At 37.8% G+C, this 25723-nt stretch overlaps 3 protein-coding genes across 11 annotated transcripts in view; 1 reads left to right on the forward strand and 2 right to left on the reverse strand.

Moving 5' to 3' along the window:
• LOC146550742 (microphthalmia-associated transcription factor-like) overlaps positions 1–4354 on the forward strand; it is a 28165-nt gene extending 23811 nt beyond the window's left edge. For all 6 annotated transcript variants that reach the window (XM_085261000.1, XM_085261002.1, XM_085261001.1 and 3 more), the window contains exon 10: positions 102–4354. In XM_085261000.1, coding sequence (XP_085117126.1) covers positions 102–494 — 393 coding nt within the window. In that variant the 3' untranslated portion in view covers positions 495–4354. The remainder of the gene's footprint in view (positions 1–101) is intronic.
• Positions 4355–6042: 1688 nt separating this feature from the next.
• Positions 6043–10754, reverse strand: LOC146550743 (uncharacterized). 2 transcript variants are annotated; one of them, XM_085261006.1, is made up of 6 exons: positions 10514–10754; positions 8496–9126; positions 7645–7695; positions 7078–7311; positions 6480–6732; positions 6043–6364 (listed from the first exon to the last, which is right to left on the reverse strand). In XM_085261006.1, the coding sequence occupies exons 1-6, from the start codon at positions 10639–10641 to the stop codon at positions 6276–6278; spliced, it is 1386 nt and encodes a 461-aa protein (XP_085117132.1). In that variant the 5' UTR covers positions 10642–10754; the 3' UTR covers positions 6043–6275. The 2 variants fall into 2 exon arrangements, with proteins under 2 accessions (XP_085117132.1, XP_085117133.1); XM_085261007.1 differs by lacking the exon at positions 7645–7695 and having other exon boundaries at positions 10514–10753.
• A 1842-nt stretch (positions 10755–12596) lies between these two features.
• On the reverse strand, positions 12597–24977 carry LOC146550744 (forkhead box protein P1-B-like). 3 transcript variants are annotated; one of them, XM_085259992.1, is made up of 18 exons: positions 24663–24977; positions 21917–22057; positions 20804–20914; positions 20675–20707; positions 18774–18911; positions 18598–18687; positions 17741–17861; positions 17390–17495; positions 17180–17287; positions 16820–16907; positions 16431–16508; positions 16122–16317; positions 15884–15960; positions 15692–15793; positions 15440–15567; positions 14791–14845; positions 14484–14647; positions 12597–14388 (listed from the first exon to the last, which is right to left on the reverse strand). In XM_085259992.1, exons 2-18 carry the CDS (start codon positions 22040–22042, stop codon positions 14226–14228), a joined length of 1884 nt encoding a protein of 627 aa, XP_085116118.1. In that variant the 5' UTR covers positions 22043–22057; positions 24663–24977; the 3' UTR covers positions 12597–14225. The 3 variants fall into 3 exon arrangements, with proteins under 3 accessions (XP_085116118.1, XP_085116119.1, XP_085116120.1); XM_085259993.1 differs by lacking the exon at positions 20804–20914 and having other exon boundaries at positions 24663–24974; XM_085259994.1 differs by lacking the exons at positions 20675–20707; positions 20804–20914 and having other exon boundaries at positions 24663–24969.
• Positions 24978–25723: the final 746 nt, after the last annotated feature.

Below are 25723 nucleotides of genomic sequence, written 5' to 3' on the forward strand. Positions count from 1 at the left end.
ATACTTTAACATTCATCCTCAAACCTCAAACTAGAAGATTAGGAGTGCTCACTAACCTAATGCCTAACCTGCACGTGTTTGTGTCGCTCTCTGGCTTACAGGAATTAGAGATGCAGGCGCGGGCTCACGGTCTGGCCATTGCATCTTCAGCGCTCTGCTCTGCTGAAATTGGGGTACGGACCATCAAGCAAGAACCTGCTCTGGAGGACTGTCACCAGGACCTGTACACACTCCATCCCCATCACCAACAACACCCCGCCTGCACTCCTGAAACACCCAGCAACCTCGAGCTAAACGAAGGCCACTCCAACTTCTCCGAGGGCCACTACGGCGTTCACAGTAAGTCGGGCTCCAAACTCAGCGACATCCTCATGGAAGACACCTTATCACCGGTGAGGGGGGGCGACCCTCTGCTCTCATCCGTCTCCCCAGACACCTCAAAGGACAGCAGTCGCAAGAGCAGTGTAAGCATGGATGAGAATGAGGGTTGTTAGCACCCCCTACTGGAACACTCCTCACCTGCATTTTCAGCCCCTCCACCTACTGCTACAAGTCAGTGGCAAACACACTTTGAGCTGCTGGAAAGGCTTTCTTCTGTTTGTTGTCCTTTCTCTGTTTGTTTTACTCCTCCTCTCTCCCACCTGTGTTTACATGTATTGAATCTTTTTCCAAATTGTTTGTTTGTTTTCTCGTGTTATGTCTTTTCAAGCCCTTGACCCTGATTTCAAGGACTGATTTTTTTTAAGTGTTTGCTTTAATCAATACTTTGATGACAATGAGTTACAAAAATAGAAGTTTTTATATTTAAAAAAAATATGCATTTATCTTTGGATAGAGGCTAGATTATCCTTTTTTTCTATTGATTCCAAAGAATCTAGGGAAATTATAAATCATGGTCAGAAATGTAGATATTTTGTGGTGAGATAAGCACTGCTTTTTAAATCAATAGCAATAATAGAAGGAAAAAGATCTATTTATTACTATAGTGCTTTACACTCTGTGTGTCTTAGATTGAACTTGAATGTGCCAATGCCTTATTAAGATGTGTATACATCGTTGTCGTATTGCTATGCACGTGTTGGCTGTTAGAGTCTTTGTCAGTCTTCCAGTTGAAATTTCTTGCTTGACAAATATGAAATCATCTGTAGATTATATAAATACACACGCGTGTGTAAACAAGATGTTATGAATACATTCCCCTTAAAGCTAATTTATTACATGGAGCCATTATTAATAAATGAAAGCACATTTAAGAAATGAATAAATAAAAGCTAGAATCTCTCTTTTAAGATAATTACAATGAACTCATTACACGAGAATAATTTTAGTCTTTTATTCAGTGTTATACATTCACCACACACTCTTTAACTAGCCAGTGCCAATTACAGACCCAGTATGTTACCAGTACATTCCTCATTGCCAAAACTGCCAAAATACCCCCAAATTTGTCTCAAAACTAGTAGAATAAAAATAGGCTATAAATGGTCTGACAAGAAGCTGTTGTCTCTTGATAGCTCTAGATTTCTTAATTATAGAAATCTTTTTTTTTTTAATCTAATAGATGTTAGTCAATTATTGTAATGTTTTTTTATCTTTAGTGATCAGACAGACATAACTGGTTAAACTTAGAGTATCCCAGCACAGACTCCATACTGTAATACTGCAGACCTGTTAATCTCAGATTTTACAAATTTCCATTGATTTCCTAAATTATTCTTGTTGGGGTTTTTTTTTTTTTTTGATATACCACATCAGTGACATTTCACATTCAGGACTTTTTTTTTCATGATGTGAACATTTATATTGCCAAGGAGTATAAGGAGACTGCTTTGGGATTTTGTATGAAATGCGTGACATTGTCAAAACACTGGAATGACTTCTGATAATTGAAACCTGGTTTGTTTGCCTGTCTTTCTTTTAAATCTGAGCACAAACTAACTATTTCAAATGCATACAGAATCTTGTGAAAAGCTGTGGATTCTTGGATGGTTGTTGTATATTTCCACAGTTTGTTTTGAACAGTTCTAGCATGTTCCATAGGTATGCCTTTTTAATAACCACCTGCCATATACTACGAGCCCTGTTGCAGCACAGCCTCCATTTTGTCAAACTATGCAATGGTTAAAGTTGTGCCTGTAAAGCAGCATCATGTCTTCAAAGGGGTTTCTCTTTATGAATGAGTCTGAAATGGTGTCGAGGCAATTATCTTTTCATTTAAGTGCCTTAAACTTGTTTTGTTTTGTTTTTTACCCTGAAGATGGAAGAGAAGGAAAAAAATGTTTTGTTGATGTTTATATTGGTGTGTTGAGCTTCGTAGAGCTACACTACAAGTCCCTCAAACAAAAGAACCACGAGTATTGTTATTATGGAACGCCAAAGTGTTCAACATTAAATAAGGAAGTAAATTAGGAAATAAGTCATTATAAATGCAGAGTAAAATATATAAGTAATTAATAATTATACCCTGACATAATATTTGAAATAGTGTTCTGTATTATTATCATTAATTACTTAGTATGTTGATTGACTTAGAAATCTACTGACTTCTTCAACCGTTGACTCCACTCCACTGAAGTTGGGTCATGGTAGCAGCAGTCTGAGCAGGCGATACCTGATATCCTTTCCCCAGCAGAGCTTACCAATTTCTGCTTGGTATCACCAAGGTGTTTCAAGGCTTAATAAGATAAATAATCCCTGGTCTGCCCAAGGGTCTTCTCTCAAATGGGTGTACACAGAAAACCTCCAAAGTGAAGCTCCCAGTAGATGTCCAATCCACCCCAACTGCTTCATCTCAACATCTCTGAGTTCCTTCCAGATATCCATACTCATCATCCTGTCTCTAAGGCTGAGCTCAGCCAACCATACTTTGCTTGCAAATACAGATCTAATACAGATCTGGTTGTTAACTACCAAAGTAACCTCTATAAGTGCAATTGGCGAGCCTTTCTTCAAGAGTGCCACCAGGTCCTTAGGTTGCTACTGCAACAGGCACCAATGACCTTTTGAGCAGAGCTAATGCCAGCCACCTTTGCAGTAGAGGCTTTGAATATGAACAAGAATGAGCTGCTGAGCCACTGATTCTTATAGTGGGGAACCTGGATGATCAGGGTAATATATACAGTGAATATATTCACACGATTTCTGTTAGGAAAATAATCAAAGATGGCTGTCATGCTAACCTTCTAGAGTGGTTTGTTTTTTTTCGCTACCAAAAAAACATGGCCACTAATCCCAGTCCTGCATTTACCTGAAAGTGTCGTTGTGAAGTGCTACAGGTTCACAAAGCCAGTAATGATGCTGTAGACTAATAGTGTTATTATATTTGACTTATTTATATACCTATGATTAATATTCAAATACTATATATATTTATGTAGTACCGAACACTTTGGAACTCCATATTTTTAGCTCTTCATTTTAGTTTTTTCAAATGACATTTTACACTGAAGGCAGTGTTTCTTAGGTTTCTAGGTGACAACTTTGAATGTAGGTCTCAGTAATAACTGCCAAATTGTGTGCCACATGAAGGCAATACATTTCTACAAAGACACAACCTGCAAAACAAAGCCACCTTTCTTAGTGGTGTTTAACCTCTTTTGTTTTAAGCAATATATGGATCGTTACCCAAAGGTTATATGTAAAATGCAAATAAGTACACGGTTAGAGTTCAGTCTTGTATGTGGAAAGAACATTGTAGAGAATATGACTCAAGATTTACTCAACAGCAGCTCAGCTATCTTACAGTGTTGCCATCCAATGAGGATGCTAACTATGAAATCCAAGTTCTTGAACAAGCTGAGAAGTGAACCTTGAGTTAATGTGTTGGTTTGTTTGGTTTTTTTGTCATTGATGAAGCTTCAGTGGACTGTAGATTGTTTCTTATGGTGACACAGGTCCAGGGACTGATTCGAAACAGTACAACACCCACATACCTGTAACATGGATCTGTGGCTAAACGTAGAACAGATAAATTAAATAACCCTAAAATGTGACTGTAAGAAAAGATATAAACATTACACTATGTGGTGGCAGTTACTTAAAGCTGTCACTTAACTCGTTTCTCATAATGACTCTCTGAGCTGTAAATTGTTATGGCATGTTATGGATAAACCACTAATGAAAAACTATGGTATGTTAGCTCAATTTAGGCCTTGTCTTCTAATTGTCATTCCTGTGGTTCATACAAACAATGTTCTCTGCTGATGTTGCTACTGTTCTTATTGTTACAGTTTATAAGAGATGAATGTAGCAGTAGTTACTGTACCCACTGGTTTCAGATTAGTGAGCTCAAACTCGATGGTACTCAATGTGGAAACTATCTTGTGAGAAATATTAAAAGTTTTATTTGAATGTTGGTGGAGTTTGCCTTTATTTCGCTCTCGATACTAATTATACTTATTATAATTTATTATAATATAATAAACTCACATAAACAAACATCTTTGGTTTGTGTTCAGTTTTACTCGTTTACTTAATTTACAAAGATTCAGTCATTTAGAATGCTACACTTTCAATTAAAAGGGATAATGCAACACAGTAAGTTTAGTTAAACACATGTATATTTTTTATAAGATAAAGTCCTCTTCTGTATATACAAAAATTATTGCATTGCTTTTGATATTTTCTTTTTTTTTTTATTCTGCCAACTGCTTTTTGAAGCTTTTGCATTATATTATGGTGTGTTGTAAACCATTAACTAAAGTTGAGTTGAATGACCAGACGACCTGCTGAGTTCAAAATGAGCATCAGAATGGGGAAGAGAGGCAATTTAAGTGATTTTGAACATGGCATGGTTGTTGGTGCTAGAAGACCTGGTCTGAGTATTTTAGAAAGTGATAATCTGCTGGAATTTTCCCACACAACCATGTCTGGGGTTTACAGAAAATGGTCTGAAAAAGAGAAAATGACCAGTGAAAAGCAGTAAAATTGCCTTTTTGATGCCAGAGGTCAGAGGAGAATAGCCAGACTGCTCTGAGCTGATAGGAAGGCAAAAGTAACCCAAATATAGCTTGTTACACCAGGTGCCACTGTTGTCAGCTAAAAACGGGAAGCTGCAGCTACAATGCAGACAGACTTACCAAAGTTACATAATAGAAAAATAGAAAAACATTCCCTGATCTAATCTTGTGTTTAGCCGTGACACTCAGGTGGTAGGGTCACAATTTGGTGTACAAAACATAAAAGCATGGATCCACCCTTCCTTGTATCAACAGTTCAGGCTGGTGTAATGATGTGGGGGATATTTTCTTGGCACACGTTGGGTCTCTTAGTACCAACTGAGCATTGTTTAAATACTACAGTCTACCTAAGTATTGTTTCTGACCATGTCCATCCCTTTAGGATCTTTTGATGTCTGCCTCAAGTAAGATAACGCACCATGTGACCAAGCTTAAATCAGCTCAAACTGGTTTCTTGAACATGGCAATGAGTTCACTGTACTCAGTGGCCTCCACAGTCACAAAGAGGGACTCATCCAGGCTGGAGAAACTGATCAGGAGGGCTAGCTCTGTGGTCGGCATGAAGCTGGACACTCTGGTGACAGTGGCAGAGAAAAGGACATTAAAGAAACTGCTGGACATTATGAACAATGCTGGGCATCCTCTGCACACGGCCATAAACAATCAGAAGAGTCTGTTCAGTGACAGGTTGCTTCTCCCCAAGACAAGAACTAACAGACTTAAAAACTCCTTTGTCCCACACGCCATCAGACTGTTTAACTCCTCTCTGGAGGGAGAGGGAGGGGAAACAGGAGGACAAAGGAGGGGGGAACAACTAAGCTGTAGTGCCTCTTCACCTCACTGTACAATACCTTGTGCAATACTTTTTGTAAATAGTCAACAGTGCAATAGACTCAATACTTGAAATGTGCAATTCACTTGTATTTTTATTTTTTATTCCTATTTATTCTATTTATCCCCTTTGTATATTTTATTTATATTTGTCTCTGTATTTATATATGTGTGTGTGTGTGTGTATATATATATATATATATATATATATATATATATATGTATATATATATATATATATATATATAACAGTTCTGTAACTAACTTCGGTCGTTGCTGTGCTTTTTTTGGAAGTCGAATTTCCCAGAGGAACCCACCCGAGGGATTAATAAAGTTCTATCTTATCTTATCTTATCTTATCTTATCTTATCTTAAGATCTCAGTCCTGTAGCCCTCCTTTGGGGATGTGGTGGACATGCAATTGAGAAATCAGCAGCAGTTGTGTATCTATATCATGTCTATACTGTCCATATTGTCATGTAAAATTCATTTGTCTCCTGATGAAGAAAGCTCATCAGTCCATTTCTTGTGGGCTTGGCAAAGAATTCCATCACCAATCATACCATGAAAGATTTCTACAAAATAAGAAAAAAAAGACATGCTAATGAGCATCCTTTATGTAACAGAGAGAGTGTAACTTGTAATGTCAATTGATTATTGAAAGAAAAGTTTTACTATATATTATTTTACCTGCAGTTCCCAATCCTGTGGGAAGAGGCATCCTCAGAGAGCCAGCAGAGTGCTTCAGACGCTCCTTAAGGGATTTCTGCACCAGCTCCAGAGTGCAGTCCTGGTGCCACACAGGAAGCTCCAGACTCAGCATGCATTGGATAATACGATTCTTCTCATCTACTGTGAGAAGTCCCTTTTGGACGGCCACATATACCATGAAGGACATATCGATGTTGACTGCCTCTCCGTGAAGCAGTGCTGGCAATATTCTCTGTGCAAAACATGGAGGTTACACTTAATTGTGTGCAGATAATCTCCAAAAAGTAACTGCTAATAAAATAATATCTAAATACGTTTACTCTGTAACAGTAATTCACATTTAAAGTGAACCTATTATGCTTTTCTTTTTCATCACTTGGGTTGCTATATGCAAACCCTTAAATAAGGATTATTTTGAGCTGTGAGTTTTACAAAGATACTATAAAAGACTCCAAGAGTAGAAGATATTGAGCTGGAAATTAACATAGTAGGTCCCCTTTAATGAGTGAATTCATACTCTCAAATATTGCTACAATATTGTTATAGAATATTGTTACAATAGAAAATACTACTTGACCATTTCTAACTCTGGGCTGATGAGGTGACCAAAATCCACCAGCCTGTCCAGATCATCCTCCCACAAGTTAGGAGCCAGTTCCTCAAGCATTGTTTCTATAGCGATGCGGATGATGGCTGTGGCGCTGTCTTCCTGTTCAGGCCTGGTCTTGCAAACCTGCAGCTTGGTATGCAGCAGTTTCCTGCCCTCAGTCTCCATCAACTCAAACAGGCCCCGGTGCTTCATCAGAGCCATCTAAAGTGTATCAGTAGAATAACACTTAATAGCTGGCAATAAGTGAAAGAGAAGACACACACTCTATTCTAAACTGGAATATCTAATAATAAACAATCACATGCATTGCATTGTTGTACTGTGGGAAAATGAATTTCAAAGATTCCCTCCAGACATGTTTAATAGATATAAAAGTATTTAATAGAAATACCAGATAAAACTTTCTTAAACAGTAAGCTGAAATCTTCTACATCACTGAAAGTATCAGAATGTGTGAACCTGTTCACATAATTTTCTTTCTTTTTTTTTTTAATCCTTTAACTCAGTTTTAAAATAAGCATGAAGAAATCTTACCCCTGCGGAGCTGCACATACCATATCTGTCTGCACAGCATTGTGTGAGCTCCTTTGAGTGAAGGAACAACAAACAAAGCACATTTTTTGTGGGTGGGGGTGTCTTTAGTTTTTTCTTTTGCATGCTTCACAGCACATGGTGATAGACAGACACTAGAAACTATGAGGACTTTCAGGTTTAAAAGGAGCTGGCTTTCAGTAGCATGGGCACTTAAAGTTGTATATCTTATTAGGGATATTTTAAAATGTAGCAGCTTAAATCTAGGTTTTTGTGAGTAAGTAAATGCAGTAAACACTTCTGTGGTTAAATTGTGGTTACAAGAGGGTTAGTTGCAATGAGCCAAATGTCAAAACATCCAACTATGACGCTTGAATCAGCTTTGTGTATTCTGTGTCCAGATGAGAAAATGGTAGTATGCATTATTGATGAGCAAAAAAAAAAAATTCTGAATAATATCAAAACACAAAATCAGTGGGAAAAATGAATTTAGCATTATCTCTTAAGAACAAGCACCATTTTCATTTCCAATATTGACAACAAACTTGCAGCAAGGGAAGTATCAGCTGTCTTATTGATACATTTCAGTGCTTTTTGGAATACTGTAGAAGTTGTACACAACTATTATCTTGTTTGCAAATAGTATGGATCTTGTTCTCGCCAGTTATTACTTCCTGCCCACAAAATATTAAAAGTCTGACACCAAAGAAGATCAACAACAATGGCTTGAACAATAAGATCATTCTACTGTGAGCTGCAAGCAAATTACATACATTTAGGAGTTAATGGGCTGATACATGCAAGACCATCAGGAAACTCATTCTCTTGATCAGCCATCATGCAGCGACGAGCACCTTTAACATCTCTGCCATCCCATTAGAGATCTGACGTGGTGGGAGAGTTTGGAAGAATGAGCAGTCTAAGAAGGCTGCCACTGGTGGGACATAACTTCCCAGCTTGTTTTTCCCGCCAGCAAAGTTGACTCCTGTTTTTGCCCCTACACTTGCGTCAATATAAGAAAGTAGAGTGGTCGGCACTCGAATATACGGGGTCCTTCGGCGATAGAGAGATGCCGCCAAGCCCACCACATCCAGACAAACTCCACCGCCGATGGCTACGATTGGCTCGGAGCGTCTGTCGATACCAAACTCATGAACTTCCTCCAGGATCTTGGTCACTAACTCCATACACTTGTTCTCTTCAGTGGTGGGCAGAGGGAGAATCTTGTAAACGACCCCTCTGGCTTTAAAGTACTGAGAAACCTGGGAGCCATACAGCTTATTGACATTTTCATCAATGACAACAAATCGCTTCGGTGGTTTGCAGTTACTTAAGGTGTGTTTAAGTTCTTCTTCTCCTAAGTGACCCCAGAGCAGTGTGTCATTCGTGGGATCCAGTATGTTTTTGCACTGAATAACTCTGTAGGTGAACACAACAGGGCTGACCACTGTCCAGGAAACCCCATGTTCTGACTTGTTCTCATAGCTAGAGATAATTTCACAATAAAGTTAAAAAGAAAAAAGAAAAAGAAGGGAAAAACATTTAATTGCCTCCATTCAAAACACCTGCTAGAATACTAACCTATACCTTCCATTCAATACAAATTTACACTTCTACCTCACTTTATGTGGGTAAATACTGTTATTTACTTGACTTATTTTGTTTGAAAGCTGAAGTTACATTTTGTATAAAAGCAAATGTGTAACATTACATATTAACACAATAATAACCACCATTCTGCAAATGAATGCATTTATTTTTAAATCATTTAAAAGTCAGAGGTTTTGACTTCTAGTTGCCCTACGAAGCAGTATATTACTTGAAGTACTATCCCAGTGACATGTGGGAATAATGCACAAAGAAGTATTTCAATGTGCAACTACAACTGCAAAATATTTACATTTTACAAAGTGCCCCAACTCCTTTAGAATTGAAATTGTGCCACAAAAACCAGTGGATTTAGATAATGCAGGACTAAAAAGTCTTTGGAAAATAGCTTTGTAAATGTTTTATGATGAAGGAAATGCATGCAAGACCTAAATAGATTAGACCTCAAACATACACCCACTGATGAGTAAGACCCAATGTAAATGTGGCTTTTTTTTCTGAAAAAACTCCAAGTACATTTTGTTTTGCAAATGTTTTTGTCTGTGTTAACAAGAACTTTCAATGCAGCACTTTGACAAGTCAGTATTGTTACATTTACTCTTAAAAACTAACTCAATAAACAACTATCAAAGCTGCTTTTTCTAGAGCTGCTTTTGTTATTGCCTATAATAATTACTCTTTAACCTACGTCATTAGCGCTAAAATCTGGTTTGACCAGCTTTAACTCTAAGTGATAACACAATCCAGCTACTCTTTCATTCTGACTAATAAGGTGCTGCATTCTGGTTGGTGTAATGAGGTGTTATAACATTGTTATAAATGAGACTCATCTACTTCAGTGTAGTCTGAACGGCAAAAGAAAAACAAAGAACTACTGCATGTGAAAACAGAAAAACCTCTTTAAAATTTTGAGCTTGTAGTGTTGAGAAAATATCATTTCAGGGCCTTAAAAGGTCTTCTTCCACCACTGCTGTACATATTTTGCATGGGTGACTGTAGCTTAAAATAGAAAGGCATTTCACTGCTCCATGGAGAATGCTAATCAGCATATAGTCAAAGAGTATAAATAGTGAACATACAGCATGACCGATGAGCACGAATATCTTTTAAATCATTATTTGTTTTTAAAGATCTGAGATTTTTCAGCAAAGTTTTTTAGTTTGTAAAACAACCTGATTAAATGTATTTGCCGATTACGGTTGGCAACTTGCCTGCTCCTATTGCACGTCACTGAGATATCAATAATTTTCCATTCTATACTTACATTTTAGCATCTGATAACTTTCCCTCTGCCAGCTGGAACTGGTCACTTTGTCGAATCCATGTTCCCTTCACTTGAACAAGATTAAACTTAGTTTGTTGTGAACAACTGGAGTTGTTATTTGAAATCATGTTCCCAGAGTCCCAGGCTGCCAAGTGTCTTCAGCCTACTATGTCTTTATTCATGCTAATGGCATACAGGGCGTCAGTGTGGAGGACATTACTCAACATAGCGTAAACCCCCACCCTACACTCCTGCATGCTGGACTGAGTCTCATGTTGGCATTTGGTTACTCGACTGCGTGGGGTGAGCATGGGATCAACTGAGGGCTATTTTCTTATTTTATTAATCTAACCAACTCTATTTTGGGGTGAGAAAGCAGTTAACAACTTGATGAATGTGATGACTCTAAAGAATGTTTGTGTCCACAAGTCTGCAAGTCAAAAATTCAAGGCAAGAGAGATTTTTTTAGCATGCCTCTTACATTTACATACCCAGCTTTGTAAGTTCTCCTGTATCCTGGCAGGCACCACAGCAGTTACAGTCCATTTGTTTGAAACTGCCCCCCTCCTCTGGATGGCATGATATATTTGTGCATGGGAAAATCGTGGCTCAGACATGTACCTTTTACAGAATAATTACCTCATGGAAATGACAATGGAGACAGGCAAACGTAAATGCTCCAAAGCAACCTGTTGGAGATAAAAAAGTAAAATACAACAAAGGAAATTCAAAGAAGGTATGTAAATTACACGGTAGGAAATTACACCCTTTGAAAGTTGTTTCTACTGCATATCTCACCACAAACCATTGCCCCAATTACAATTTTAATAATTAACAACAGTTTCAAGCTGTTTAATTACAGCAACCATTCTTCCTTTAGTGCTACATAATCACTCTAGTGTCAGGCAGGTATGAATCATCAGAAAAAAAAAGACTGCTGCTGCTGAACTTGTCAGAACACGGGGAAAAGCTGGATCCACCCCTTTTTCTGCCACCCTAACTTTTCTCCAAACTGGTGCCAGATTACATATCCCACTCACCAACTTGCCCAACGTCTTTCCTTAAAGACCGCCCATCACAGGTGTGTTTCCTTTCGAGAAAGGATATAAAGAACAGAGGAAAGGTTTTTAATGCACAAACAATACAACTGTAAAACCATTAATGGGTTTTACAACCTACTAGCGAAGTTATTCTATCAGGCAGTTTGCAATATTCAAAGCGCCTGGAAGGTGCCATTTAAAAGTATATAATAGAGAACAATTGCTCAGACTCAACAAGCAACAGTTCATTTGCACTCTGTAATTTGGCTCAACTTTGCTGGGTTGAGTAGGTGATTAGGGACACTCTATATACTGTGCAGAGTCAAAACACTCCTTTTGCCACATTATTCAGTCATTCATTTAATGTCCTCACTTTATTGTTGGCATTTGTAAAAAAACAAAAATGCAAAGCACTGTTTCAGCAATGGCACAAGGGGCTCTATAACAAAGTTGCATGCTGTTCTTGTTAAAGGTGATTACCGGTATGTGCTGGTATTAATTCAACCAGTGGTTTAATCTGTAGTATCTTCATCTGCAGGCCCTCTAACTTTGAGCACATCGAGTACATCATAATGCACACACACACACACACCTTGTGACAACACTCCTGATCCATCAGTAACTTCTAATCAAGAAGCAGCGCAACAAATCTGTGACGGCATACGGGACCAAACATCAGTTCAGTTACAGTATTACATCAACGGAAGGTCAACAAAAGCCACTTATCTAACCCCTTCATTTATTAAGTAAAGAAAGACAAGACTTGCATAAAATGCTCTTTTATGCAACATTTATTATCTTGCCTCAACCAGTGTTTCTAACACTACATTGGTTTTTGTAAACAACACTTGTTTATAGTATGCACTTGCATATATTTAAAACTGACATATCACAATACTACAGTTAAAAAAAGTGTTCTTACTGCTGAGAAGTTGAGCTGTCAGCATTTGAAAAAAAAAATGCACCTAGCTTTAATTTTTGCATGTGAAACAATAAATTCTTCCCAAAATAACAATCAGAAAATCAAATCAAAGACACATACATTATTCACATATATCATGAGGAATTTATTATTCATAGAGATGCATTGGTTTACAATAATGGTAAATCTATAGTATCTACTCTTACAAGCTCAGTTAGAGCAAATTTCAATGTTGATGGAAGAGGTGAAAAAGACCAACAAGTATAAAGACGCTATGTGCTCCTTTGATCATTTGATTATACCTTAAATACAAATATATCAGATCATGTTGGCAGTGAACATTTTCATTTTTAAAGCAACATTTTTTTTTTTTATTCCTCTACAAATTTTTATATACTATGACTACTAAAATAAAATCAGGTAGTGTGGCCCCAGCATAGCATTAAGTAGCTATAAAGAGTAGGACTATCATTGTGAAGTGCTTACTTCAGCCCCTTTAATTCAGCCCCTTTCAGACATGAACCATTAACCTGACGGCATTTTAACGTGTCAGCTTCATCTTCATGTGAACATCTTGGTCACTTTTCTGTTGTAGTCACCACTGCAGTCTAGAGGTTGGACTAAATAACATTCACGCATTACTTTGAACACAGTGGAAGGTTGAATTCATTCAGTCATATTAAGGTTTAAGAATGCACAATTAATCAAGATAGTAGTGGTAATGCAACTAGAAACCATTTACCAACTGTTATTAAACAACTAAAATTTAAAAAAAGGAATGCACTATTAACTCCCAGACAGAAAAAACCCCAAAAAAAACGTGAGCGACATGGCGGGATTAGATGGTACTGTGCAAACAAGAGAAACATGCAAAGCCAAAGATGACTACAAGGTCTGCCCAGCAAAACTAGCATGTCATAAGTCTGCCGCAAACATGCACAGTCATTGTGGTTGGGGGTGACTGTTGAAAAGTAGTCAAATAGTTTCTAAAGAAAACAGAGTGATATTTTTGCTGAAAATGGCCCTATGCAATAAACAAGGATATTTTTATATGCCTAGATTTTTTCCTAATGAAAAATGACACACACACACACACACACACACACACACACACACACACACACACACACACACACACACACAGTGCTTGTAATGAGTAAAGAGAACTAAACATTCCATAGGTGTGTTTGCACTTCACTTGAGCCAATAATAATACTGCCACCAACGCATATTGAATAGTAGCGAATATTGCACACACACGCTCTCTCAAGTCACCGTCAGGTACTGTATGTGTGAAGCCATGAAGATGATTAACACATGAAAGTAATCCAGATATGAATGACTGATAAAGCCAGCATTTTTTTTTTTATCCCATGTCTGAAAGGGGCTCATCACTTTTCCCTTGCCTTTGGCTCCTCTGCTCATTATGGTCCTTTTCTGTACAGATATATATATGTTTTTTTTTTTTTTTTTAAAAAGAAGAAGATTAAGAAGAAGAATCACAGACAGACAGTTTCACAAATGTTGTTTGTGATCTCACTTAACTATACAAAAAACATTTGAGAGCTAGATTAAAAACAAAAAAATAAAGAGACGCTGATAAATACAGAAAGAAAAAAATAACGGAAAAAGATTCCAAAGAACAGAGTGTTTGGTTACGTAGATGAAGCTGAAGTTGTTGTTTTTTTTGTTTGTTTTTTAATACAAAGTCACACTGGCAGCCTTGCCATTGAGAAGTTGGACTTCAAAGTCAGAGGGAAGGCACACGGTCGAGATGAAGGCTGGGCCTCTCCGGGCTACCGTTGTTATCGTCTCTGTTCATCTCTGGGCTGTGGCCGTGCTCGTCTGTGCTCTCCGGAGATTCATAGGGATAATTTTCGCTTATCTCCTCATCCTCCTGCTCTTCTTTAATGCTGGTTTGGTAAACACGGAGAACGAAAATGTGATCAGACTTTAAATAGTAGGTAATTCAAATGCACTGAAGAGTTCAGTGAATAGGGACACTTACAAAGCCTGTGGTGGGGACTGTGTTGCACTGCTGTCGCTTTGGTATCCAGATCCATTAGCGAGAGCTCCATTCATCTGCTCCTGGAGAACATGAGGCAAGGAGTGCAATGGGATGCTGCCCATAGAAGCTGGGTTGTATAGAGAGTTGCATTCTAGACCACCACCCTGAAAAAAGAAATACTGTCAGAGGTGTATTTATAGCACTGCTTAAACACATATACTATGTTAGGATAATTCATTCATCAAACATCTTTTTATTTGTAATACAATACACACAAACAACAAGATAATTAACATTTCTCTGTTACCTGAAGGGCAGATCCAGCTAGGCCTGTACGGTTCTGGGCGTTCTTCAGCAGAGATCTATTAGCATATAAATACAAGAGCACATTATTACATTTGAGTATGAATACTTAAATGGTCTAAAACTATATTCATACTTCTGTCCTGGAATTTTACTGAAGGCAAATGTTGTTGAATGTGTAAATTCCCTCTAATATTCTTAAAAGTGTATTTGTTTGCAGAAGCTGTGTGCATGGAGCTGACTTAAGAGGGATTCAGAAATGCAAGCTCATCTTAAACGCACATTTTTAACTGAAATAGCAACAGTAACTAAGGGTGATAGTGTTAAGTTACATTTCTCTCGATCTGAAGGAACTACGAGTACTGCCAAAATATACAATGGTGCTCCAGGTCTGTTTACTTAGCAAAGTCCACAATAGCTAAGCTAACCCTTTTTTTTAGCATTTAATCATTTAACATCTGCAATTCTAACCCCCCAGTTTTTTTCCATTTTCATCATAGCACAGTCCCAAGCCTTTAAAACTCCATGACCTGTTGACAGTAAATACTCTTTACTTGTGAGGTAAAGCTACAAGGTCAAGTTCCTTGATGCCAAGCGTCTGACTTCTAGTAACATCTGAAAGTGCATGGCCGTCACGTCTAAAGTGTACATACCCGTTACCAGCAGCTTTCTGGGGCCGCCTCCTGTGAAACTCAATCTCATCTACTGTCCACACGGCTCCCTTCACGTTCTCCAAACGTACAAAGCATTTATGGAGACTGAGGTTATGTCTGACTGCATTCTGCAAAATATAAGAAAATCACACATTTAGGAACTCCACACTTCAAGTAAGGAATTAGCTTCTTTTCCCGTTTCAAATTGAAATCTTTAATGACATTTAATATACAGTATATAAATATCAATACCTTCCAAGTAGCTGCATTACGCCGGAAATATGCAAAGTTTCTTGTGAACCAGTTGTAGATTTCATTTAATGTCAGCTGATTGCGAGGTGATTCAAATATAGCCTGAAAGAGACAGAACATGTAAGAGAGGCTCCAAATAACAGAAAAGATGTAGTGATCTGCTTTACGTGGCTGAAAAAAGTTCCACATTACCTGTCTGATGAGAGAGGCGTAAGTAAATGGAGGCCTAACTTCTGTGCTCAAGTAGAACTCCTTATTATCAATTATATCTGTGTAAAGACATTAACAAGCCATATTTACACATATGCACAATAAAAGTGAAACATATAGCAAATATTTCCAATTATATCTCAGTAGAAGCATATTTCAGCACTTTTGCCCCATGAAAACATTATTAATTAAAAGCTGTGACTTGTGATCTCACAGTTACCTTGGCTTACAGAGCGGCTGTATCGCCTCCTTACAGGGGTTCCAGTGAACATGCTATTGGGAGTGAGAACTGAGGGAGATTCGGAGAGTGGTGTCAAGGGTGTGGATGGGGCCGTGGCACTCTGAGAAATGCTCATAGGAGGAGGGCCTTTGGGCAATGTTGCCTGGGAGAAAGATGCATTAGACACCAGATTAACCTGAAGAAAAAAAGAACAGAAAACAAAGCAGTTAAGTCAGCAAAATGTTGGTGTAACTAAAAGCAAAACACTATTTATTTTAATTGAAGGAAACAGCTGTGGCAGGTTCTTACAGGCTGTGCTGCAGGTTTGGGTTCAGAGGATTTCAGATGAGCCATCATAGCCTGCAGTCGTTCTTTGTCCTTCTTCAGCTGTGTTAAAAACGAAAGGCAAAAATAGAAGTTTATGGATGGTTAATTCTGTGTTACATGACAATGTGAAGTTTGGTGTGGAAACTACTTCTTTCCAGGCCTCCTGAGAGGTGTAAATATAAAACGCTGGTGTGAAAACACACCACAACTGCAAAAATTTTCACATACACTTTGAGAGTTAAAAAAAAAAAAAAAGACTCAACACAACACTAATCATCATAGTTGCATTTCATTTTTTTAAAGTTAGAGAGGGAAAGGGAAAACGAAGCAACAAAATCTAAAAGTATTAGGTAAAAGAAAACATGTTGTACCTGCAGTTCTAGCTGCTGTACCACTTGCATCTGTACACGACATTGTGCTGTACTCTTGTCATCCAGTGTGTGTTCACTGTTTAGATGTCTGCAAACAAGAAAATTCAAAATCATGGCATGCTTCAGGGAAACAATGTCCTGCACAAACAGGAGGGAGCAAAACAAAACAATGCTAAAGTATGCTTCTGTAATGCAGCAAAAAAAGCACTCACTGCTCCTCACCAAAACATTAAATATACTATATCATTGCTCATATGATAAATATATTACTTTATCATTTATTGCAATGGCGCATCCTTGTATATCCAAGTATGTATGAATGAACACCAGTTTAGAGGAATGCTAGATTTCAACACTCACTTGAGAAATGCCTGAAAGTCCCCAAAGACCGTCTCACAGCCAGGCCATTTACACATCCCATTTCCATACAGAGGATGGCTGTTCTGTGTATTTTCATCCAGCGGACCACTGCGAAACACATAATGCAACAGAGTGAGTGCACTGAAAGCTAGATACAAATAAATGAAAAAACAACTAAGGTTTAGACAAGACTGGAAATTTCAAAAGCACCTGTCTTTTCTCTTCAGAAGAGTTTGATGACCATTGGTGGTAGATTGTTGACTGGAAGACTCTCTGGTGTCTCCACCAGCTGACAGGATGCTACCATTCTCACAGCCTAAAAGTGCACATGTACACTATAGATAAATTGTTGTATGATACAGTGGGATATTACTGCATTTTACAGAGAAAATTTTCCTCGAGATGATTAAGATCACGATAAAAAAAAAAATCACTGTTTACTTAAAACCTAACATTCTGGCAATCACTAGCAAAAACCAACCACTGTAACTGAAAACAATCTGTTTAGGTGTTTGAGCTCTGCAGTAAATGAATCTGCAACAGGGAGTGTTAGACACATACCTGGGGGTGTAGCTGGGCTGGTAGGAAGCACAGACAGCAGGCCTTGCCTCTGAAGGTTGAGGAGGTGCTGCTGCTGCACCTGAAGGAGCTGCTGCTGGATGGCAATCTGCTGGGCTGTCAGCTGTGACAGAACATCAGTCAGTGAACTCTTTATCTGTTGCAATATTGTAATTGCCAAATGAACTCTTTCTACTGATTGTTTGCATTGAAATGCAACTGCAAACTGAAATAGAACAAATCTGAGCAAGAACAAACCCACACTTGCTGCCTTGTGCACTCAGACAAGCGTAACTTTATCTTACGATTTTCTATTAAGAGCCAACAGAAAGTACATATTGTGAGTGGCAATGGATAAATGATTTTAGGACAGACTGATGATGCCTTGCTGCTATACAAATTCATGCACACAAGCTGTGTGGCTTTTGATAGTAAATGGGACACACAAACACACTTGCTGGTACCAAAGTGTGTACTCAAGTCCACAAGGCTTTCAAGTGTAAATACTGGGAAAGAGCAACGTATACTTTCTGAAGATGTGACGTATATAAAACATATAATCCTGATATATTTAGAGAAGAAACAGTATACAGCAGCCTTTAAACTAATTGGGAGTCATAAAAATCGTTCACAGCTTATAAAACATCAGATATAACCTCAATCTGCTGCTGTTACAGCCTAGCTTTAGTGCTGTTTTATACATCAGTTACAATCTACAAACACAGAGCTAGAACTTGTAAAAGTATTATTCCAGGTAAAACAATATGAGCTCTTGGTAATACCAAATACCCTAATGTTGATATCTATACACAGTGGTCTCTATAGCAAATAAAAAATAACGCTTAACAAACAAATCTTACCTCTTGACTAACAATCCCAGCATTCTTTTGCTGCAGCAGCTGTATATTAAGCTGCTCTTGCTGATTCTTGAAGACCTCTTGAATTTGTTGCTGCAGACATGTTCATACAACTGGAGTTAACCTCACAAATAAATTGTGCTCAGTGTAGAAGAGGAAAAATATTAAGCATACATTACCTGGTGTAACATGAGTGCTTTCTGTTGCTGGAGCAAGGCTTGAAGCTGTTGGGGACTGAGGACTTGTTGTTGTGATGTCTGCTGCAGCTGCTGTGGAGCCTCTGCTGGTGGGGTCATCATGGACAATGACACTGGAACCTTCATCAAAGACAAAATAGAAAGGTTAAAGTCTATACATGGGACACAAAAACATGAGGAAATCAAGCCTGTGAAGGACATACTGCTGCACTGACAGGCAAGTATAATAATACACAAAGGATGTCTTTTTCTATGGTTGTGCATACATGCTACAACAAATCTATGCAAGTTCTAACCATCTGTGCACTTACATGTAAACAAAAAAGTTTATTGTTTTTGGCCATATGTGTATTTTCCCATCCGACTTCTTCACAAGACTGTGCGCTGCTCAAACAAAGCATGTCTGTTTAGGATCACCCGATTGCTTGGCCAATCCACATATAAAGCAATTTTCTTGTATTATCTGAAGTTAATGCTTTGTAGCAGAAAACTGGCCACTAAAGGGACATACTGTCAAACCTACTGTTGTGCATGACTGCACCTCTAATTGGTTTACTTTGTAAATAAAACTTCAAATAATAGCGGAAAAATATGACACATTCCTAAAATCCATGCTGACATTTTCGCATGCATTGTCTGAAATGCAAAGATAATTCATTTTTGGTATCGTGTATGATTTTTTTTTTTTTTAAAAAGGGACGATAGTGCAAATGAGAGAGGCTGTATTTCACAGTTCTTAAATGAACTGGATGTCAATTACAATGCCTAAATCAGTTTTTTTCTAATAAATCAAAATATATTTGTCAGCAAACAACTGGAGCTACACACACACCTTGATCAAATTAAAAACAATATTTAGAGTTACTCACAGTACTAGTATTGTTTGTTATTCCCACAACCGTGGTCAGTCTCTGGGAAATGGTTTAACAATCATTTCAGCCAAAAATGTACCCAACAAAAACAACAGCAGCACTGGATGGCTTAGGGGAATAGAACTCCATCAAAACAACAACAACAACCAGTACCACAAAAACAACAACAACATCCTGTGCTAGGCATGCAGCAATTATCACACCCTCCCCCTCACTGTCAAGCCTCACAGCTCAGAGGATGTTTACAGTAAACATAAACAGAGTAATCAAAATTGCACAGAGATATAAATAATGAATAAAAAAGCATACAGAGCCTGTTTACGAAAACAGAACTTGAGATTCGTATTTTAATTAAGGTCTGAACCACAAACAAACATTTCTCTCCAAGGCAGAGTCTGTTTTGAATCGGGTAAACAAACTGACAGTGAATTTCACAGAGGCTTTGGGCTAACAATAACAGATGACTGCCTCTTAGTTTGTCCTTTCTTATGAAACTCAATGCTGCAGAGGTGGCCATCAAAGCAATGAAAACAGGTCTATCCCATAGACAGAGCCAGTTGGCCCCTCTATTTTTCTGTGGACACCATCAACACAACAACAGCCTTTGCCTAATCCCTGTTGCCATGGTAGCCAGCAAGTCCAAACATCTTCTGTTGTTGTTATTGTTGAAAGTCATACCAGTGAGCAACTGAGTGTAAACACAGATCTGTTCCCGCAAGACTGGTCTTGTGAACTCTGAGATGACTGACAGCAAATAGAAATGCTAAAAAGTTGCTGAAAAACAAACACAGTATGCTTCCCTTTATGAGATGTATTGCTTACTAAAATGTCCTAATAGATGTGGCTCAAAAAAGGAAACTCAAATGAATTCAAGTTTTAAAAAAAAAAGCTTTAACTCATGCATAGACATACAGACACAATTTAACTAAGCACACAAATTGAAAGAAACAAGCCTTCTGTCACCACAATTTTACAGAACAATTTTTAAAAAAAAAAATTAGTTCAACAAACCTGATAATCTCCATTGAAACGTTTATCTGGGCACTGAAAAAAGAAAAATACTGCTCAGCAACAAGGCTCTGCCTCACAATCTAACACAGCCTCTCTAACCTACATGATGTGAGCGTGAACAAAACTAACAATGCAATACTGATCCCTCTGCCAAACAGGAGTTATGCTCTCCATTCCCATTCTAAATCTCAGCACCAGCTCCCCCATCCTTGTGCTCCCCTTCAGAATAAACATAAAATACTGCAGATTGCAGAAACAGAGACAAATAAAACAAGACGGTCAGGGTTTAGGTTTACGTGCTAAAAAGGCAAAACAAAGAACCTCAAATGATCATATAGCAATAAGCTGTGCACAGAGTTCGATGGCATCATCTACCTGGTATGTCCAAATAAGTGTGTGCCGCTTGGATACCAGGCTAGTTATACATAAAATCAAATCCAGAATAAATATTCACGTGTAGAGAAGAAAACACATCTGCTTCAATTACAGGACAAATTTGTAACATTGTGGACAAACATCTTGACACATCCCCAATACAACTCCATGGTTTTGTTACAGAGTAGCACATATACACTGAAGAGAGAAAACATTTAAGCATTTCTGAACAGAATGCAACTTGCTTCAGGGCAGCAACAAACAAATGATTATCTCTTAATCAAGATTCTGAAGCATTTAGTGGTATCTCCATGTCATTTGCTTGTTAGAATAGAATAGAATAGAATAGAATAGAATAGAATAGCCCTTTATTGTCATTGTACATGTACAACGAAATTTTGGTCTAACAGTGCAATATCCAAAGATAATTATCCAGACCAACCCATTAGTTGGTGACCTATATTGGTATATTTATTGATTACATATACCTGAAAAAATTTCTTGGGGAAAATAGTTGGAAATAGTGTAATTATCGGGTCAGTTACATATTAAAGCAGCACTGACTTTAATTAACATACTCTCAGACCTGTCTGCAGCACATGTCACAAAGTTACAGATTAATCTGTAAATCACATTGCAAACATACAAACAAAGAAAATAAATTAAATAAATTAATGGATAATTGTGATCCATTAATATTGTCATATCAATAGATAGATAGATAGATAGATAGATAGATAGATAGATAGATAGATAGATAGATAGATAGATAGATAGATAGATAGATAGATAGATAGATAGATAGATAGATAGATAGATAGATAGATATTCTGATGTGCTGAACAAATGCAGCTGAGAGTGACTGACCCTGGGTGCCTCTGGAGGAGGAGTTTGGCTACTCCTCAGTCGACATTCATTCTCAGTATGATTCCCGTTCTCTGTCTGATTTGTTTGAATGGTGTGGCTTGTTGGATCTGACCGAGACTCATGCATCTGGACTTCTATGACCTGTAAATGGGGGGGGGGGATATGAACCATTATAATACATTTAGGAGGGCAGACAAGGTGAATGCAACTGTCTGGACACCTTTGTCAAAGCTAGTATTTCACAAGATAATAAGAAGCCCATTCTTCAGGATAACTTAAGCAGTATTCAGCAGTCTTTAAAATTACTATGCTAGAGAAACTCAACTTCTACCAAAGTCAAAAAGTACTTTGTTACAGCCCTACCCTGCAATACAAACACGCTCTTCTACAAGGGAGAGAGAAGGACGGTAGGTCTATTTGTTGAATAACTGAGTGCTGCCATGGCTACTGTAAACACAGGGGCCCTGGGTTCGTGTTTATGTGCAAACATATCTTCCTTCTGGAACAATTTACCATTAACCAGGTGGTGCCATAAACGGCTGTGGCAGGTAGTACAATGCACAAGTAGGCTTTTATGTATACAGCTTGGGAGTGTTTTAGTCAAAAGCCAAGCAGCATAAACAAAGATAAATAAAGTAGGCAAACAACTATAAGCAGATGGAAAGCTACACAGAAAACCCGAAATGAAACAGACCACGCAGCTTCAAGGATAAAGCCATTATTTTCAGCAATACCCACAGCCACATATTCAAGTCTGTTTAATCTGTTAATCAAATCAATCAGTTAGGCACGACTGAATGTCAATGTCAACATTTTGGAAACATCTGACAGACAATCTGATAAGATTACATACACTCAGATAAAGTTGTGAACAAAATAGTAGCAACACCTTGCTTAGAAAAAGAAAAATCTTTGAAAACGTGGGGGTTCGTAGAATAGAAAGCTGTGTCTAACAGTGGTGATGTGTCATTCACTGACGAGTCAAAACTTGCTGGTAAAAAGTAGGTAATTCCTACAATTTATAACATTAAACATAACTGATTAAAACAGACAGCTGTTGATGAGACATCCACAGTTTGCTTCTGCTTTCAGGATTAGCTCTGTAGACAGAGGGCAGTGCTTCCAGTAAAAAGCTTCTTTTTTTTTGTCTTAAACAAGGTTGGGGGTTGCTCTTAGTTTTAAAATCCAGGCCGAATATAGTGTGATTTCCTCACATGTTTTGTTATGCATGCAACAAAACAGAATTTCATCCAACTGTGCTGTAGTGCCAGCATTTTTGAGATGGACTGAACAGCAAGTGCATTCATTTTTACTGGTCTTGCCTCAAAGGCAACTTTCTAGTAATGAAAACCAATACTATTTTTTTTACGTAAGCAAACACTGCAAATGGGCTTTTCATAAAGAAATAAATCCTGTACATGAATATAGTTTGACTAATTCCATGGATGAACTACTATGTCGTATCAGTAAAAGTCAGTAACTAAAGCTGAATAATATACTCTTTAACTGTTAACTTATGTAAGAGTGATACTGACAAAGCTATATGATACCCATTTTCTCAGAATTATATTTAGTAGACTGCTGTGAGAAATCTATAAAAGACACATGCATGTGCTTAAAAAACGAGAGAGAAAAAGACAGTGCTGAGTTTTGATTTTGTAGTGGATTTGAATCTGGGTGGAACCGGGTGGTAGTCCTTTACATATGGATCTTACTTTCTAAAGTGACTTTTCTTTTAATCTTCATGCTAAACCTGGGGTAGATTTTATAAGCCTAAAAATTGAGCCTTGCTGTGGTGCAGAAACCTAGTTTCCTCTCAGACCAGTCGAATGAATTGCAATTTGCTGAAAGGTTAATGTGGATTTTTATCCATTTGTGCCAGAAAATGTTGCTAGCATCAGCTTCAGATCAACAAAAACAAACAGTACATTTTAACATAGTATTGTTACATAATATCGAACTTCCACCCGGCTACACATAGTATTGTTACTTAAAATGAATTACAAGGCGCTTAAATCTAACCCATTACAATTTACATGTACCAGCTGAACCAGTTGCTAAGTCTAGGTTTCAGTTTGCTTTCGTCTACGAGGTACGACTGCCCATCTTAAGTATAAGCATTCAAAGCGATAGGCTGGTCTGTGCAAGACATACGACTGTTTTAATAATATAGTCATTCCACATTTAACAAGCTGAGGTTGTATTGTCTGAAGTTAACTCAGCGTCACGCCTAACTACATCCAGAGCGCAGGGCACAGCCGAAAATTTCAACACCCACCCAACACCTAAAATATCAGCTTAAAAAGACAAATGAACGTTATCTGAAACAGACATTATTTTGTTAATTAAAGCAATGTAATTATCAATGAGAACGGAATCGATATCCGTTAACATCACCACTGCAATCTGAGATTTCCGTTAAGGACTTGAGCCATAAGCTAATATAAAACACGCATCCGGAGAAAACGGGAGGTTAGAAAGTCTGCATGTTAACTATACATATGACCTAGCCTTATCGAATAACAATAAATAACAGGCAGAAAAACGGCCAACACTGCGGGAAGCATTTTCCTTCAAAGTAGCTGCTACAACAAAAGCTAACAGCAGTCTTGACGCTAGCTTGCAAGAAACGTTTCTGTCTCTCCTCTTCGTTTCGCTCCCCACGCTAATATAACAATACATGTAATGTTACATTTTGTGTTCATTTAATGGGTGAACGCGCTAGGGTGAATTAACGCTTACTCACAGAATTATGTACACGCGGATAGTCTTTGACTCGGGGTGGTGTCTGAAGCAGATCCCTCGGAGCAGTGCCTTCCTCGGTACCGAGCTAGCCACAAGTTGCTAACAGAGGGCGTGGCCTAGGTAAAAGTAAACAATGGTGACGTCAGGTTCACACGCGGACTGTTTGAGAGCGGCTTAAATTTTGACGCATTTTATCAGGAAACAAAATCATAGTTTCTTGTCCATAGAAGAAATAGTCTCCATTCTGAAGTACAGGTCCACGGCCTATTTATACAAATGTGAATATTTAAAATAAAATAACAAAAAATAAATAACCCACTCTTCGAATATTATCCAAAAAAAAAAGAAAGCTTATCAACGTTTGCTTGTATGCACTCATTTTATAAAGTCTGCATAGGTGGCTTCAAGTGTCAATCAACAGAAAAAACTTCTACTGTATCAGAATTTAAAGGATATTTAAAAATAAATAAATAAATACAGTTTTAAACTGGATTAGTAATAATCATATTGTTTTCGTAGTATGTGTGACAGGATGTGTTAATTTATGTAGTTTTTAACCATTAGCATGCACTGAGGTTACTCAGTCTAGTGCAAAAGGGCGCTATTTCCACTTTCTCTGTTGAAGGTAGGTTCGCCATATATTATTTTAGTACGTTCTAAATGTCGATTAATACAAAATTCTGTCTCAGTACTTTTGGCAGGGCTGTTAATATGGACCTTACGGGTGACAAAACTCCGCAAGGCTTAATGATAATCGCAACAAAAACGCCAAATCTTCAGCAAAGACAACTAGAGTTAAGAGATGAAAATGGACCCTTCTATTTGCATACCCGTGCTTCTATGTGACCGCAAGAGGGAGATATTTTACCTGTGGATGGCATGAAATCGGATCCATAAGTACATTTGATTTTTGTTTCTTAAGAAACCGACAGCCACGTTACAAATGAAAAAAATAAAAATAAAAAACGAAGTAGTTTATCATTTTTCCCCCCATTCGCTGTACCGTAGGGTGTAGGGTTAAGATAAGATAAGATAACCTTTATTAGTCCCACACGTGGGAAA

The sequence above is a fragment of the Mchenga conophoros genome, linkage group LG20, assembly GCF_057382185.1.
Source record: "Mchenga conophoros isolate Kocher_MC1m ecotype Shallow Benthic linkage group LG20, M_conophoros_male_GT1.1, whole genome shotgun sequence".
Lineage (NCBI taxonomy): Eukaryota > Metazoa > Chordata > Actinopteri > Cichliformes > Cichlidae > Mchenga > Mchenga conophoros.

What these genes read in the sequence shown, in the direction of transcription:
- LOC146550743 (XM_085261006.1), bottom strand. Translation starts at nt 10,641, where the DNA reads ATGATTTCAAATAACAACTCCAGTTGTTCACAACAAACTAAGTTTAAT. An exon ending in GGATGGCAGAGATGTTAAAG is followed by an intron (nt 7,696 to 8,495) that starts GTGCTCGTCGCT and finishes CTTCACTCAAAG; the next exon opens with GAGCTCACACAATGCTGTGC. An exon ending in TCAGCCCAGAGTTAGAAATG is followed by an intron (nt 6,733 to 7,077) that starts GTCAAGTAGTAT and finishes TGTTTTGCACAG; the next exon opens with AGAATATTGCCAGCACTGCT.
- LOC146550744 (XM_085259992.1), bottom strand. Translation starts at nt 22,042, where the DNA reads ATGCATGAGTCTCGGTCAGATCCAACAAGCCACACCATTCAAACAAAT. An exon ending in CTCCTCCAGAGGCACCCAGG is followed by an intron (nt 20,915 to 21,916) that starts GTCAGTCACTCT and finishes TGCAATCTGCAG; the next exon opens with TATTTTATGTTTATTCTGAA. An exon ending in CAGTCCCCACCACAGGCTTT is followed by an intron (nt 14,389 to 14,483) that starts GTAAGTGTCCCT and finishes TTACCAAACCAG; the next exon opens with CATTAAAGAAGAGCAGGAGG.